This window comes from Corvus hawaiiensis, chromosome 4 (assembly GCF_020740725.1).
Source record: "Corvus hawaiiensis isolate bCorHaw1 chromosome 4, bCorHaw1.pri.cur, whole genome shotgun sequence".
Taxonomy (NCBI): Eukaryota; Metazoa; Chordata; class Aves; order Passeriformes; family Corvidae; genus Corvus; species Corvus hawaiiensis.
This window is the reverse complement of record NC_063216.1, coordinates 23,484,627-23,501,921: the sequence shown is the minus strand read 5'-3', so window position 1 is coordinate 23,501,921 and position 17,295 is coordinate 23,484,627. Positions and strand designations below refer to the sequence as shown.

The window sequence follows — 17,295 nt, the reverse complement described above, 5'->3', positions numbered from 1 at the left end:
TGGCTGTTTTTCTGCAGGACCTCTCAGCTCTTGCGCATTGTGCCTTGCTGAGCTGAGAGCAGGGAGAGGAATTCTGGTGAAAGCAGGCTCAGGACAGATGCTGCCAGCCCTGCCTGGTCAGGGGGAATGAATATATCTGGTGCTGGACCTCAGGTATCAGTGAGATGAATATTCAGTGTTACCTAACAGGATAACTCCAAGCAAGCATCCTGTTTATATTTGGTGGTGGTGAGATTTTGATGAGATCATGGAATTGAAGGAGCTGTAAATGGACTGCACGGGGGAATCTTTCCCTTCTTGGTTTCCAGCTCGTTTCAGGCCTGACCTGTAACAGCTCATAGTCGTCCTTGTCTTGGGTGTTAAGCACAGCTTGGCTAATACATTGCAATCCTGTCTATCTTCTTGCTATTTTTGTCTTCCTAGGGCAGGGCACCCTACCTGTAAGCTTCTTGTTGCTCTCCAGCTGCCAGGGGATCCTAGTTCTCCCCACTCTGCTGCTTGAGTGCATCCTCGTGATGCCAAAGAGGAGAAAAAAAAGAATAGAGACGTACAGAAATTCCAACAGGAGGTACACAGTGTTTAAGAAAGATAAATCATTTCTGTGATTTACACTTCAGGAAAACTAGCCCACCAGGGTTCTGGGCAACTGGACACTCTGCATCTGTATGCAAGGGCCTTCCTCATTTGCTTTTAGTCTGCTTTTCTAAGGAAACGAGGTGTGTGTGATCACACTGCTGCTGTGTTCCCCTTAGCTTTTGAATCTGGTGAACAAATTCAGCAAATTTGATGCAGGGAGAGAGGTCTCAGTGGTATTGAGTCCTACATGTTCCATGAAAATGGGCAGCTGGGCCTGTTATAGGCAGAGCCCCTGTTAATGCATGGCCCAGAGGTAGGGCTGTGGTGTTGGCTTGCCAGTTCATACATGATGTTGGAGGAGTGTCTCTGTACAGGAGCTCAGTCCTGAGACCTCTCTCTGTAGGAAACAGCAGAAGTTTTTCTCTGGCCTTTTCTTTTTTGATTTTTTTTTCATTTGGTGAGACCTGAAAATAAAAATAACACTTTTCATCTTCAAAGAGCTTTAGAAACATCAGCTAATTAATCCTTCCCTCATCTAGCTTGCTGCTTCAAGGAAAAGTGGGAAAGCAGGGATTTTTCTAAAAGTGAGTGAGATGGATCCTCAGAAGACCCATCTCAATTCTGAAGGGTCTGTGGCTGCTGCTCCACTCCAGAGCATGTGGCTCTGTACCATGCTGTTGATTGTTCTTTGTTTCTGTAACAAGTAGTTAAACAATGGAATTCAAAGAAACAACCAAGAGATGTTCCCAAGCACATATGCCCCAGCTCATGGCTAAACCATTGACCTGAAAGAACTGTAAATGGGCTTAATGAGGAGAGCAACAAAATTCCCATCGTTGAATTTCAGATTTTTTTAAATTGACCATGCATGAGATAGAAACATTTTCTCATAAATTGCCCTGAAAACACAATAAAGGCATTTCCTTTTCTTCTCCTGATGTCCCTGAGGATCTCGCAGGCAGTGTCAAAACCAGAAGCTTTAGGTATCTCCTGGTCACTCTTGAGGGCTCTCTCCCCTCTTAGTCCAGCAAACCATACATGGGCACAGTGTCAGTCCTCACACTCACATGACGAATCAGCATTGCCTTAGGGATTCAGGGAGTGGTGAGCACTGCACTAACACTGTCCCTCTCCACTGGAAGAAAGAAGATCACTATAAACCAGGCCTGACTGTAGAAGTCAGCACAAGGGGTGTGGATGGAGAGTGTAGGTGGCTTTCACTCTCTTGCATTCAAATAAGCTCTGTGATAGAGGTTTTCTGCTGATGGTAACTCTGACTTCTGGTCAGGAGCCACCCATGCCTTCTCTGTGTGCGGGATGGGCATCAATGCAAAAAGCCAGTGCTTCTGGTGGGTTTTCCCTTGCTTTCAGCCATCAACAAAGTCTGGCAGGGTGCCTGGATCACCTCCAGTCTCAGGGATGTGTTGTGGAGCACATTTGACACAGTGAATTAGCCTCAAAGGGCAGCAGGTCGGCAGGTGCCATGCTTTTGGTTTTTCTTGGCAGTGTGAAGGAGTACTATACCTTCTTGGTTTTTCTGGATCCTACTTGTGCTTTCACAAGCAGTGATGCACACTTTGCTATCAGGATCCTAAAGTGTGCATCTCCAAGCTCAACAGCGTCAAAGACTGCAAAAGCTTTCACTCTAGGTTTTTTTCTCAAGAGAAATTATTTATTTAATTTCCTCTTGAGTCTACTCCTACTAGCTTTTCCAGGGTGTTTCTCTTTTCATTACCATTCAATGGGTGTGAACTTCTCTGGGGCCCAAAACAAGACACGCATGCAACTCTGTGTTGTGCTAGCTTTTGTCATGCAGTCTTCTTGCTTTTGTCAGCAATTTTTTTTTCTATTCCATTTTCCATCAATCCTGACTTCTATTGTAGATATGGTTACAATTAGAAAATAATTATTTTAGTATTGCTAGAGCATAAATTAATTGTAGTTTCTGGTGGGATAGAATAAAAGGAAGAACAGAAAATACTTCTCAATCAAGCAGAAGTTTTCCCTATTTTATGCATATTTACTATTATTCTACAACTTAAAAGCCTGGATCCAGAAATACTGCAGAAGGATGAAGTGGTGATTACAGAATGCATGTTCTCAAAGGAGGCTATTTTAGGTTTCCTCAAAGCAAAAAAAAAAAACCTCAGGCTCCCCTGAATCAGAAACGTGATGCTGTACTTTGAGTAGAAACATATCGAGTTCCCTGCAAATTTGTTGTCTTCAAATCATTGCCTTGCACTTCCCCTGCCCATCTCTGCATAACTCTTAATTTGGCTGCTCATGTCTGTGTGCATAAATATGCAAGAAATGAATCCAGAGTGGTTCTTGAAGCTGTGGTTGGGTTTGCTGGGCTGGTAGATAGAAAAATTACTCTTTTTTTCCTCTTTTTCCTTTTAAACTGAGACATTCCAATCGGGCATCAGGAAGACACAGTAAACAAGGTGCCTGGCGTTGCTGTTTTTAGGCAGGCACTGTTCAGAGTAGGATTGCACTTTAGGAGGTGCTAAGTATGTTCAGCAATATTGGCATTTTGTTTCAGTTGGATGAAGATCCAAGAGAAATCTGAGCCCTTCATGAATGGAAGCAGTCTTCCCTCATATGCCCCTACATTGCTTCCCTCTCTCGCAGGGCAGATGTAAAGAGCTGCTTCCCTCCCACCTCCATCCCACCTCAATGGGGTATGGAGCTGGTAGCTTCCCCTGTCTGGTGAAGGAAAAACAGGAAAGCCCTCAAGCTCCTTTTCCCTGGCCATGCCACCCTGCGGAGATCACAGAAGTCGTACTGCTTAATCGTGCAGCCACTGTAGCATCTTGGGGGGCGGCGACAATGGGCGTGAGCAAAATACATAATTAATAAAGCAGTGGTGGTTGGCATTTGCTGCCAGGCGATGGGTGGGATGCGAGGAGAAGCGGCAGGGTAATTATAGATGTGAAAAATGAGGCAGGAACACGGGGTAACCTTTCTAGGGTAGCTGTCCCGGTGATTGATGGGCCTGCATTGTTTTCTCGCTAACCTTTTGGTGAACCTCCCCTTAGAACAACAGGGGAAATACAGTTATTCCCTTCCCCATCTTGTTTGTTGGTAAAGCACCCGTGTACCACCTTATTATTACACCCTAAATAGTGCGTTGTGCTGGTAGTAAATCACAGGTGGGCAGTGAGCTGCCCCTCATGCAGGGCCCTTCTATTCTGCCCCCATCCAGCTGGAGGCTCCTGCCCAGTGTGGGCACCAGCTCTGTCAAAGCCCCAGTTAAACCAAAATGACAGCTTTCCTCACCTGAAATGGGTGTCGGGTGAGCTGCAGGGATAGAGCTGTGGAAGGGCGCAGTAAAGCTAACGAAATGTACCCTAAGATTTTTGGATGGAGGCACAGGGAAGCTCCGAGACATTGGGGCAGTAAATTCACAGGCTTAGAACTGGATGAAGATGTCTTTAAGGGGAGGCGTTGGTCCATTTGCATCCCCTGCTGCTTGAGCGTACAGTGGTTTTACCTCTCAAAGCCAAACCTGCTCTGTTTTCACTGATTTCTAACGCAGCTCTCACGTGATGAGGTTTCTGAGAGCTGCAGTCAAGTTTACGAAGCCCAAACTCCTCTGTGAGGAGGAAGAGCATTCGGTTCAGGCATTTTGGGGGGAAGCATATGATACACACCAGATAAAATTGCAACATGTAAAAAAAATGTGAAGAATGCCAGGAAATGTTCTTGAACCCTGCAGTTGACTTAACAGAGAGCTAAATGGTTACAGGCAGTCATGATAATTGAAGATAGGAATGTATATGTAAGACAGCCCCTTCTTTCAAGAAAGGGTGGATCTATGCCTTCATGTCCTGGGAAGTACTTTTGATTGTTGTATTTATTTCTCTGGAGTAATCACTAAACTTCCTCTCAGCCAAAAGCATTCCTGATATATGGGGATTTCTTCGCCCTTTACAAGGACAGTACTGGCTACTTACAAAACAGTGAAATTAAAAAATGACATCCGTACTGCAGTGTGATCCAAGGACAAATTAGAAGTTAAAATTAATCAGATGGGAATCAGTTCAGATTCCCATTGTGTATAGCGAAAAGCTTCTTTTGTATGATTTTTTTTTTCCCCTGCAAAATTTGTCTGTCTAAAGAATTTCTGTCATGGCCACCTTAGATTTTAACATGCGGAAAATGTTTATTTTTTCAGAACATTGGGATAGCTTTAAGAATTTGTTTTGGCAAGAAAAAAATGAAACAGTAAAAGGAGACATTTGAAGAGTCCCAGAAACAGATATATGACTATGTGTTGACATGTTATGAAGGTGTTGGGAGCGACTCCTTACTTAAAATTGTGTTGAAATTTGCACTTACTATAGATTTAAATTCATCAGCTTCACACTTTAATGATTGAATTTAGGCTCCTGGTTTGGTACAGAGACGCATTAGAGAACAATTGAATTTTCCATATGATGGTTTTAAATAAAGAATGAACTTAACTTTGCAGAAGACTTTGTTTTAAAAGTCTTTCTTCTGAAGTGGTGCCGTTCTTCCCGCAAGCACCATGGTTCCTTTGGGACTATTTGCACACCACACTTGCGTTCTTGCTTGTATCCTGGTTTTCTGTCCAGCTCCACTAAGATATGTGGCATTAACAGGTAAAGTCAGAGCTGTTCCTCTGCTACAGCTACAAGGGCCCTCTTCCATCTCTGGACAAGGGAGCAATTGCAGTCTTTGGCCCTAAAATATGGTAGCTGCAGGATGTAGACTCATAGTGGTCACCCCAGTGGGTCAGGGATTGCGTTTTGTTCAGGCTTGGTTGCAGTCCTGTCTTAGCAGATGCTGAGCAGCAAGTCCCAGAGCTTTTATTTCCAGGGTGATGAGGGATCCCAAATTAGGTTGCAAGTTTTTTAGTGCAAGGACTGTTTTCTTACATTTTTTTGCAGTACAGTAGGGCTCTACTTAACACTTCCAGATGTTAGCCCTAATATAAATGTAATAAAAATAGATTAAATTCAGAGTGGGTTTGTGTTTCTGCAATCTGTGCTGTGCCCCGCTGCTTGTACAGGGGGCTGTTGTCACCTGCTCTGCTGGCTGTGCTGACTCAAGTAGGACTTGAGTTAGAAGTGGAAATTTTTGACTCTCTGCAGCAGGAATGGCCAACTGGGGCAGCTCCGAGGTGTCCCTGCTGTTCCCTGCCATGTGTATCTCCATGTGCAGATGAGCACGCATTCCCAGGCTTTTCCTTGAACTTTTGTGTGGACCAAGCAGGTCCTCAGAGCGTAGGCAGGGTGCTGTGAGTCACCAGGCAGGGCTTAAAAGTGGGCCTTGGATTTCATGAGCTGTTCCCAGCATGGCTGCTGTCTTGCTGGGTGACATCTACAGGTCATTTTGACCTAAAATCTGCCTTACCTCGGTAATACCCCTCTCTTTTGAAGGACCCTTCAAATCCGTGTATTATTGTTGTTGTTCCCTGGTATAAGAAAGTAGAAGACGTGGTCTGATAGATAGGGCACGCTGTTCACAAGGACCCCGCTTCTTTTCTTGGCTTTGCTGTGCTCTCACTGTATGATCTTGGGCGAACTGCTCCACCAATCTGTTCCCCTGTCACCACACATCGTCTTAGATCATCCATTCTCTGGAGCAGACACAGTCCCTTAGCACGGCGTGTTTTAGCATCTAGCATTGTGAGGCTCTGGGCTCTGCCGGGACTTCTGTGTGCTACAGAAATACAAATAGTTGCGGCTAATAATAATATTAAATCTGTGTGGCTCTTCAGAGATAAGTAAAGGGCAATGCTCCTTTCTCCAAGGAGCAGGCAGGATAAGTACTTTATTTTTGTCTTTGTCTTTTTCTAATTATAAAAAAAAAAAAAGGCAGCCAGTAGACATGATTAAAAAAAGGAAAAAAAAAATAAAGGAAGGCTGCAGTAATTTGATATTTTTAGCCTCAGACCTGCTACTTGTTCTGTGAAGCCAATCTTAGGATCATGGCCTGAGTCTGGTTCGTATCCGTGTTTGCCAGGGATAGAAATGGTTTGGAGCCTTATATCGTCAGTTGGCTCAGTATTTGGGCTAATCCTATAAAACCACCATACAGCTTGGTGCAACTTTCAGTATTTGCTGTGAACAAAAGTGTCAGGATCGTTGCAGATCACACACAAGCTTCACTTGGCCAATATGTGGCAAGGCTCTGGGCTGGAATGATAAGGGGTTGGGATGGAACTGAGCTTGGCAGAATGGATGGAGAGAGGAGAAGTCAACTTTTGTTTGTTTCTGTGTGCTGTGGGATTTTTTCAATTATTATTTCATTTCCAAAGAAATGCAACAGCAACAACAAAAGGTCTTAAATATTCAGCAGTGAAAACAATAGATTTGAAAAGGAAAACAAAAAGTTAGAGCCAGCTCTGGCATTGGTGGACACTTGGCTCTGAGGGAAACGAGAACAGCTTGGATTTGCATAAATTGCATATTGCGGGTCAGAAAGCAGAGTCAGAATTATGCTCTCATTGCAGTGGCATGAATGGGAGCACATAATTGGCATTCTTCCCCTCTTGATCAGATGCCTCCTTCAGGGGATTGCTGCACCCAATACGTTGCGGCTCATCCATTCACTGCCTGGCATGGATAGGGCTTTTGTGTTCAAATTATGATTTTTCTATTCTCTGATTTCTTCCATAACCTGGGAAAGCCCCAGCCCTCCCCCCATGCACGGCCCTTTGTTGGGGAGAACAACCAGAGGTCACTCTGTGCTGAATGTAGCTGTTATTGCATCACCCCCTGTTCGTGCCTCTGTGCTTCTGGCTCAGTGTGGAGCTGCCGACCCCCGGGGCGATGGTCCTGGTGCTCCCTGTTGTGCACCTCCTCTCGAGTTTATGGAGTCCTGCATTTCTGATTCCAAAGAGGTGAGTATGATTGTGGTCAGTCCAGTAGGGCTTCCTCCAGGGATGTACAAAGATGCTTGGCTGGGACAAGCTTAGCAGGCTCTTGGTCAAACCCAAGGCCTGGCTTTCTTTTTCATTATTTGGTTTAATAGCATTTTTTTGCCTTTTGTGATTTCCAGCTCAATCATGGCAAGGACTTGCTAGGGGATTCAGGTTCAGTAAAACACTTCAGTGCTTGTTTTACCTGAGTTGCAGCCAGGCCCTTGCCAGGACTCAGGCATGTATTTGCTTCAGATGGTGCGTATGGTAAATGCTTCCAGCAAGTGCATGTGGTGCTGCTAAAAACTAACGCCCATCCAGACCCTGGTAGTCACGTGGAAGCCTTTCCAGCTGGATGTCAGGTCATGATCGTCCTCCCTGTGTGTTTCTTTCTCAGCACTGCTCACCCAGGGCTTCCTGTCCCACCCTGGATGCATGGTTGCAGTTTCCTTCTCCACAGAGCCACTGGCCAGACCAGGTGCCTCGTGCCCCTTTGTCCTGTCCTTTCCTGGGACCGTGCCCACCCTGCTGTTGATTTCAGATCTGTTCAGCAGCAGTGGCAAAGAGCAAACAGCGACTAACAGCTATTGATGGCTGAGGCCTGCCTCTTCATTTAGTCACAGACAAATGTTTTAACCTGTCAATGTTAAGAAATCATATTGATTGGAGAGATTTTGTTTTATTCCTTGGGTCTGTTAGTCAAAAGGGCAATTCCTCCTTTAATATCTTCCCGCCGCGGGCTCGGTTCTACTTACCTTGTCCAGAAAATCTTTTATTTTCAAGGCACAGGGAAAATGATCTTTATAAAATATAAACTATGGGAATTTTCATTCCCCTCTGGCTTTAGGAGGAGGAGAGCAGCTGGTAGAGAGTGGATGAGAAAGGCTTTATCTGCTATATTTTGGTTACTGCGCTTTGAGTGATGGGTTTAATAATTGATAGAGCAATTTAGCAATGATCCATAATCCTGAAAGAAGCCTACGCTCCCCTCCCTCTCCCTCTCCCTCCCTTTCTCCTTCCCTTCGAGACTGACAGGCTGCTCTCAGTGGTTTTGTCTGCAAAATTTCATCCCTTGGTTTCTGTAAACAGCCTGACATGGGAGAGGGGGGAAAAAAAGCAAGTGTTTCTAAATCTTTTGTCTTGCTTCCACAAACAGCTGCACTGCCTTCTCCAGCTCTGGGCTTCAGTCATTTATTTGCTCACATGCTCTTGCTGAAGAGAGCAGGAGGTTTTCTTTAAGGCCCTAACCTAAATGAAGTGTGTATGTGCAATGTATATAGGAGAGCAGAGAGGTGCAGAGCCTCCCAGCAGGGACCCCTCCCTCCCCATTCAAACCCAGGCTTTGTTCATGGCTGAATCCAGCTTTCTTAATCCCAAGAAAGGTGCATAGGGATGGCAAGTGCTTGATATGTAAGTGTGGTTTACTTGAAAGTCTTCCAGGATTAACCTATGGAAATTGCTTTTTCCAAGAGCCTTGTGGATGGTGGCAGTGAGCAGGGGGATCCTATTGGAGTGCCTGAGATGTGTCTGTGTGACTCGCCAGTTTTAAAGATGGATTCAAACCCATGGCAGCATGGGTTGAGTTTCCAGGTGCGGGGTGTGCACCCCCTTCACAGGGCTAGGGGGTTCCTGTGGGGGCTGTCCATATTAAGTGTGGGAAGAGAGCAGAAAAGATGGAGTGGAAAAAAGAGACTGACACAGTGAGCAAGAGAGGAAAAGAGACAAGGTTATAGGTACTGAGTATGTGCTGAGGCCAAGGCAGAGTGAGGAGAGGGAGGAGGTGCAGCCTGGCAGAAAGCCAGGTATAGGCAAAGTCAAGTGAGATGCATTAAATTATGTTTTTCCATATGTATTACATAGATGCCAGATTGACAACAAGTTGTAATTAAGCACGACATAAAGTTAGCTATGCACAGCTGTATTATTCCTTAAAATTACAAGGGATGAGGTCCTTTGGGGCACAGCAGAGTTTATGGATGCTCCACCATGGGAGGTCTCTGAGACAGGCTAGCTGAAAGCTTGCCAGGAGTGACACAGGCATTGCTTGGATGGCCCAGGATCAGGGCAGAGAGGGAGTGGGTGACTTCCCTGAGCTCCAGGTTAGCCTGGTCCACCTCTGACACCATCCTCTGGAGTATTTTCATCCTTCCCAGTCAGCACCCTGGTGGAACATGAGCAGTGTCCAGGGGTGGGTAGTCTAGTCTGCTTCTATGATTTATTTGCTATTAAATACCCTTAGCTAGCAGTGAGAGGCTCACGAGACTCGGTTGATAATTATACCAGTCAAGTTCAGAAGTAATTGTTGTGTAACTTGCTCTCTGTTTTTAAAAGACAGAACTGTGTGTATGTACACTTGATTAAAACACCCTGGGACCTGCGCCTGTACCACCTGAGACACTCCCAGCTGTGTAGGATTTTGCCTGTGTGTAGGAGAATCGTGGTGACCTTCCTATTGAGAATTGTATGGTTACTGGACCTTACAGAGTTAGAGAAGTTCAGGTGACAGGGGGCCTTGGGAGGTCACTTAGTCCCACCTGATGGTCAAGGTAGGGTCTGCCATGAGATCAAGATCAGGACTTTGTTTTGCTGGGCCTTAAAAGCCTTCAAGGATAGCAACGGCAGAGTCCCTCAGGGCAGCCTGTGCTGGTGGTTCATTTATCCACACCGTGGAGGTGTTTTCCCCATTCCCAGAGGGATCCTCTCCTGTTTCAGTTTGTCTGTCATCTTTGCCTTCTGCTACCGATCTGAGGGAAGAGCCTGGCACCATTTTCTCCATGTGTCAGAGGTGGAGGAGCAGGCTGCTGTCATGGACACCATGGCTCTCCTGGATAAACCCCTGCGGTACCTCACTGGTTACCAGCCTCCAGTATATATTTATGTCCTGTAACATAAACCATCACCGAGGGCTGAGTGGATCCAGCTTCCAGTCCTTTGAGTTGATTCAGATATTTTTTGAAGTGTTGCAGACTAATCCTGAGGGATGGGCAAGGGCAATGTGAGCAGTGCAGTGTTGGAGCTCCCCTCTAGTGCTGGTTGTACAGGTGGTCTGGCAGCCCTGAAAATGGCTCTGGCTACACCCACAGTCCTTCCCAGAAACCAGGTGTACCTGTGTTTGACCTGTGAAATACAGAGCCTGCTAGAAGGTCCTCTGGAGGCACTGTGCTTCCTTATCACTCAAACCAACACATCTTTGTGGGCAGACAGTATACTGTGACCAATTGGGTGGCATTCCTCAGGGGTCCTTTCCCTCCCTCAGGAATAATCCTGTGCTGACTGGCCTCTCCATGGTTGGAACTTGATGCTGGAATCTGAAAGGCATGATGTGCCTGCATAGTCTGGAGTGAGTCTTGACTCCCAGGGCTGTCCCTTGCTCGGGGATGCAGGAGAAATGCACGAGTCCTGCCGTGAGGCCAGCAGTGAGGATGAGCCCAGCATTTCCCTGCTGAGTGACACAAGTGGGGCCCGGAGCTGCATGGGATGGGGAGTGAGCAAGCAGGAGCTGTTGGTGCTTGTAGGGATGTTAAGCTCTGGCCATGGTGGCTGTCTTTATCACAGACACAAAGTCTGCTGATGCCCAGCCCTGGAGCAGAGGATGGCCTTAGTCTGAGGATCATCCATATTTGATGTCTGCATCCCTTCCGGGTGTCGGTGTGAGTGGAGAGGTGGAGGGGTGAGGGAAATAGCAACTGTAACCTTTTACTTCCAGAATATGGGCCTGTCTCCTTTTACATCCCTTCATTTAAGAAATGATTTGGAGTCTGAGAGGTACAGAGGAACAAAAAAAAGATTCTGTGTGCATTCCACCTCCATTACCTAAGAGTTAAGGGTACTCTGCATTCTACAGTACATGGCAGTAAAAGGTGGACACCGCCACAAAATACAAGTGAGCAGGTATGAGAAGGAGTCCATAAAGATGCCAAAGAAAGGGTTCATCTGAGAGGAGGATAAAGCTCCATCACTTGAATAAAAACCCCTTTGTAAGACACACAGGATGCAGCTCTTCGTCCTCACAAGTGGTATCTTGGTGCCTAGGAGAGCACAAGCCCTGAGTGGGGTGAAGCCCCGGGCATGCAGCTGGTCAGTGCATCCCTGCTCTGGCAGAGGAGCTCAGCTCCTGCCTCTCTGCCTCTGCCCAGGGTGTTCTGAGCGGAGATGTGCAATCTCCTGCTTCCAGGAATTCAGGCTTTAGCAGGTGAGACGAGCAGGTAGAGCAAGACAGGAGCTGTGTGTACCAGCTCAGAGACATCTTCACTGTAGGTCTGTCTGCACTGCCTGCAGCTGGCCCCAACCTTCTTCTGGAGCAGGAGCACTCTCTGCTCAGCATGCCAGCAAGTATCAAGTTTTGAGTTATATTTTTGTCTGATATGTATACTTGTCCATGAAGGACTCTGCTGAGACTATCACGCTTGGCCATGGGACCCTACCAGGGGTGGTAAATTATCCCTGAGGAGGGCAGTTTGCAGGGAAGTTTTAAAATTCAGAAAGAGCCCAGCTCTCTGAATCCCAGTCTGTGGAAATTAATTTTTTTGGCATTTGTTTTTAATGTCCTGTGATGTGTGGGTGAAAAAGCCAGCGAGCTAGACTGGTAATTAATTTTCCTGACAGAAACACCAGACAATGAAATTACCCTGCCACAAAGCAGGGTTGCTAAAGTAAATACTCTGCCAGCAGCAGGCCTGAAAGCAGGACGGGGTCGTGTGTGTGGTGCAAGCAAATGATGAGATGGCACTTGTGCCTCTGGGGACCTGCGGGTGCTGCCAGCACGGGGACCCTGGCGCCCTGGGGCACCGTCACCAGCAGCTCTGTGGTGTACACAGGCGCACTCAAGCTGGGCTGCAAAGGATGGGGGACTGACTGGACCCACTGCTGAGCTGAGGAGCAGGTCACACTTCGCTGTCCAGGCAAGTAATTTGGTCAGAAAGGGGTAGGAGATGTGGGAAGTGGGGATGGGATGGCTGCTTTTATCCTGGAGACAGAGGCTCTTGGCAGGGCTCTTCAGTCTTTCCCAGGCTGGTGGCAAGTGGTTTCTAAACCCTTGGTCTATGCTGGTGAGATCTGTGTGAGCTGTAGAACAGGTTGTGCCTGTGCATGCAGGAGGGGAGTGCCTTTTGTTGGAAGACATCGAGGGTAGCTCGTGGGAGAGGAAGGACAGGAGGGCAAAGTTTTCTGTTTTCCTTCTGTGTGTCTTGAACTGGAGGCAGGAATTACTGTGCCAAGAGTGTTGCAGATGCACAGCCAAGAAATGGGCGGAGAGCAGGAAATGGGGATGTTCTTGCACATCTTGAGGTATCTGGCAGCTGGCTCCATTGTGTGCTGTCAGACAAGATCCTCACCACAATCGAAAAGTTTGGTGAGCCTGTGTTAAAAAACCTGTATTGTTAGTACAGAAAATAATTCCCTGTTCAGCCACGGAGAGATCTGCTGAAGATCTCGGTGCTGTTCAGGAGGATCTGCTGCCGTGTGAATCGTCCTTCCGATTTATGATTGCAGTACTCGGATGCGCACACTTTAATAGGGCATCTTCCCTTGTTACATAGTGTTAGCAGCTGCAGAATGGAGAAATCCCACACAAGAACTGGTTAAGACATGGAAACTGTTTTCTTTCCCTTTGGGAAAAAGAATTACACCATTTTAATTGCTGAGTTAAATCTGAGTGCTTTTAGGGAGACAAGGGTCAGTTGTGGACTGCATGCACATTTTAGGACCAGAGTTATTTAATGTATTAATTAGCTGTAAAAACTGCTGGACCAGTAGCAAAGTGTTCAAGCATGCAGATATCACAGACTTGCTTAGGTTAGGCTGCAGAAAAGAGTGAGGAGCATTTAAAGGACTTGATCTAGATTACAGAAAATATTATGCCAGATCAGTGCAGTACTGAAAGGCAGTAAACATTGGAAGACAAAAATGAACTATTTCTGCATAATTCGATGTCCTAAATTAACTGCAGCTTCTCTGGAGAAAGGACTGTATGTCTCAGAGGATCTCCCAGATAAAACATCTGCCGAAATGCCTCGTGTCACTCCAAAAGCAAACAAAATATTAAGCTTAGGGAAGACTGCAACGCAAAAGCATTCTGCAAATAGTGGAAAAGAAGTCTGGGGAATATCCTTGTGTTTAACTCTTTCTAGGTCTGTTCAGCCTGTCTCCAAGCCGTCATGTCAGGAAGAGGAGTTGTAGGGTCAGGCAGTGGAAATGGATTGAAACATCCATGGGATGGTACACTGAGAAGCCAGAAGCTGCTGCAGACATGGGAGAACAGGGCAGAGATACAAAAATAACTTATGTTAAAGGGCAGGTGATTCAATCACTTCCATCTTTACCTCTAGACCAATCTATATGAACATGAAGTGAGAGGTGACAAATTCAAACCTGATGAAGGAAAATCAAGCTTTAAACAGTTGAGTTAAGATGTTATTGAAAGCAGAAGGTTGCCTGTGGAACTCAGTGCCGCAACATGCGATGGAAATTAAGATCTCACCTTGTCTTAAAAAAATGACATGCTTATGTTAAGAGAGGAGTTGCACATGTTAGATATTATGTGCAGAAGGATGTATGCATCCATAACTGAGCATAAAGAACAATATCCACCACAGAAGAGGTTCAAAGATACTTTATCAGCGGACAGGTTATTTCGTTGCAGAGCTCATAGCATCCTGCCCCAAAATGCTTGGCATTGGCCATCTCAAGCAGGCAGAGCACTGCTCCTGATGACTCCAGCTCCCTCTTTCACACAGCAAACAGGAGGTATCTGCTGGCTGAAAATCTGGAAGCCTGTGTGGTGTCCACTACCTGTTGTTCTTGAGGTGTCTTAATGACTGCTTAATTAAGTTAACAAGATCTTTTTGTCTTAGGGCCACTCCCTCGCCATGGCAAAATCGCAATTATGATGTGAAGGCTGGGAGAAAACCCCAGCGAGTGCTGGCTTTGGTGTACATAGGGCACCATATCACCTCGATCTAGCCCCTTCTCACAGGCATTCTCACCAGTGTTAGAGTTCATAGAATGAATGGTGTTCTGTTTAGTTGCATTTTATGTGTTTAAATAATAGGGACATTGGTTTGTGCTTTTCTTCCCAATAGCAGAGATGGAAAGCTTCTTCCGCATGTAAAAAAGAAATTCTCTCCTAATTGCTGCACTCCCGAAAGTGGAGCTTTAAGGAAAACCCACTGGACAGCCAAAGACTGAGGAGAAAAAAAAAAAAAAAAATTAGAGATTTTGGAACCTCAAATTCTAGGTCATCCCTTCTTTCAGGGGTCTGAAGGTGTTGGCAGCATAAGTGTGGGGAGAGAGCGAAGGAGGTGTGTGCTGCATATGACAGCAGTGCAAGTGATTTTTATGAACAGGGAGTTTTCCTCACAAAATCATGTTGGGAATATCCCTATAGTCCACCCCTCCACTTGAATTAGTGGGAGGGATTTGAAGTTCAGGCGATGCGTGGCTGAGCTCTCATTAGTGACCAGGGACATTTCGTTCACAATGTGGAAGGCAGACAGGGAGAGGCAGATGGCTTTGAATGCAGGATTTACATAGTAATGAGATTCAGGTCACCATAGCTGTCTTTTTCTCTCTGCATTTTGTCTAGGTGTCGAGTAGTGTGTAGGGATGACAGGGATGATGGGATGACGGAATAGGGAGGAAAAGAGGAAAATTAACCCCTTGTTCATGAGGAGAGACTGCTGTTAGAATAAAAAGTTTGTCACAGTGGACTAGAGAACAGTAGGGTATGGCAATGGCAAGCACAGATGAAGCTAGAAGGGCTAAGGTAGCCACTTTTTAAGTTTCTGACTTGTTTTTTTGTGGAAATGACACAAAAAATTCTAACTTAAAAATCCCAGAATTTATTGTAATTTTTACATTCTGCATTGCTGGTTTGAGAAGAGATAGTTTGGGACTTTCGTCATTACAAGTCCACCCAAAACTGGGGAAGTTTGTGGACTGAAGATGGGTCATGGATTCTTGCTACAGGGCCTTTGCTTCTTTGGAAAAAAATTATTATTTTGCTTGGTTTCTTGGCTAAAGACTTGTCTTGACATGACTGTGTAATGGCGTGATTAAAACATAATACTTTCCACTGCAATTGGTAATCTTTAGTATGATCTCACTAGTGTCAGATCTTATCCTGATGACAGATGGGAAACTGGGAACCATGGGTCCTATTTCGAGCTTTGCATGGTGGCACTTGATTTGCTCAATAGCCAACCCCAGGCATTCCCAAAATATGCATGAGGGCCTGAGAAATCCCAAGGCTATATTTGAAATGATGAAAGTTTTAAAGCAATGTTTTTTCTTTTATCTGTCTTCCGCTTTTTTTTTTCTTTAGAGGAGTGTGGGAGAGTAAGTTATTCTTTCTGCTTTACATCACCTGAAACCAGAAGCTGGGGCTTTAGAAGTGTTGCAAGAAGAACAGGAAAGAAGCTGTAGGAGGTCCTTGTGTAAATAAGAACTGTGTCACATAACTGCATATGGACATCTAGGCAGAGGTGGGAAGAGTAAGGAAGGTGTTTGTGTGTATAAGGTTTTCAGTATTTGAAAAATACTTTTGGTTCTTTCACGCAGAAGTTTTTGAAATGCCTCTGTGTTTGGGGCACATAGGTCAGGATTCATCTCGTCTCACCTCATCATAAAGACCTTTCCAGCATCAGTGGAGAAGGATTCCAACCACCCCAAGGCAGTGGGACAGGTTCCCCCTGGAAGGGGAGGGAGCAGAGGTGCTTTGGTGGCATCTCCTGGAGCTGGCAATAAATGCATAGCCAGAGTGCTGGTGCATTTTGGCTGTTTGGGCTGAAAGGGAAAAGGAAATCTAATCAGGTGCTTGGGACAGACTGGGAAAGGAAGGCTTCTTGGCTACTTCCTCCTGAGGAAAAGGCTTAGGTCTAATAGATCTAATTACATTATTTCTCTATTTTATTGTTACAGCCATTTGTTTAAAAAGTCAGTAATCCTTTTATACCAGTCCTGTAATGATTATTTAATGTCTGGCTGTTTGTGAACCCACGGAGCTGTGTGAACAGAGGATGCTTCACTGCAGGGGATCTGCACGGTTCTCCACAGGACAGCGAGCTGAGCCTGAGAGCCTCCAGTGGGGGCCTTGATTGGGTGCCTTCATAGTCCCACTTGCTGGATGAAAGCAGTGGTAGTTCTCTGCTTTACAGAACACTGCAAAACGTAGGGCTGTCTCTTGGCTATATACGGCCACAGGACTCTTCTGCAAGGATAAATATTCACCAACTAATGTTTGGTTAGCAGGCACTGTGCCAGTGATCAGGGTGTCCCTCAGCTCTGTCAGAGCAGTGACACTTGTTGGCAGCAGCTCCACGAGTGTCACGATGGGCACCAGCTGCCCTACGCTAGCCGAGTGGCTCTGCTCCCCTTGCTGATGTTTTCTGACCTCTTCCTTCACAGAGCCCCCGAAATCATCCTCGGTTTACCCTTTTGTGAAGCAATCGATATGTGGTCATTGGGATGTGTCATTGCAGAGCTATTCTTGGGCTGGCCCTTGTACCCAGGAGCTTCGGAGTACGATCAGGTGGGTGTGGATATTGCCCTGGGTGCTGGTAAGTGCACACATCTTTTTCCCTTCTCTTGTCAGAGTGAACAGATACCAACTTTTTCGCTTTTGCTAATGACGGATGTGTGTTTCTTGCTCTCCCAAGTCAACCTTGTCATTATGCATCTGGGGTATTTATTCCAGGTAACCAGTGTGCAGCTTGATACGCTGGCTTTTAAGACCTGACCGCCTGAGTGAAATCTCAATCAAGAGTCAACGCTGCCATTGACTGGAGAGCTCTGTACATGTCTCTCCTCAGTGAGCAGAGCAGGCACCCGTTCTC

The 17,295-nt window shown here is 45.9% G+C and overlaps 1 protein-coding gene across 1 annotated transcript in view; it reads left to right on the top strand.

Moving 5' to 3' along the window:
• Positions 1–17,295, top strand: part of HIPK2 (homeodomain interacting protein kinase 2) — a 126,957-nt gene that overhangs the window by 76,363 nt on the left and 33,299 nt on the right. The window contains 1 exon segment of the mRNA XM_048300470.1: positions 16,868–16,991. Within this exon segment, the coding sequence (XP_048156427.1) occupies positions 16,868–16,991 (124 nt within the window).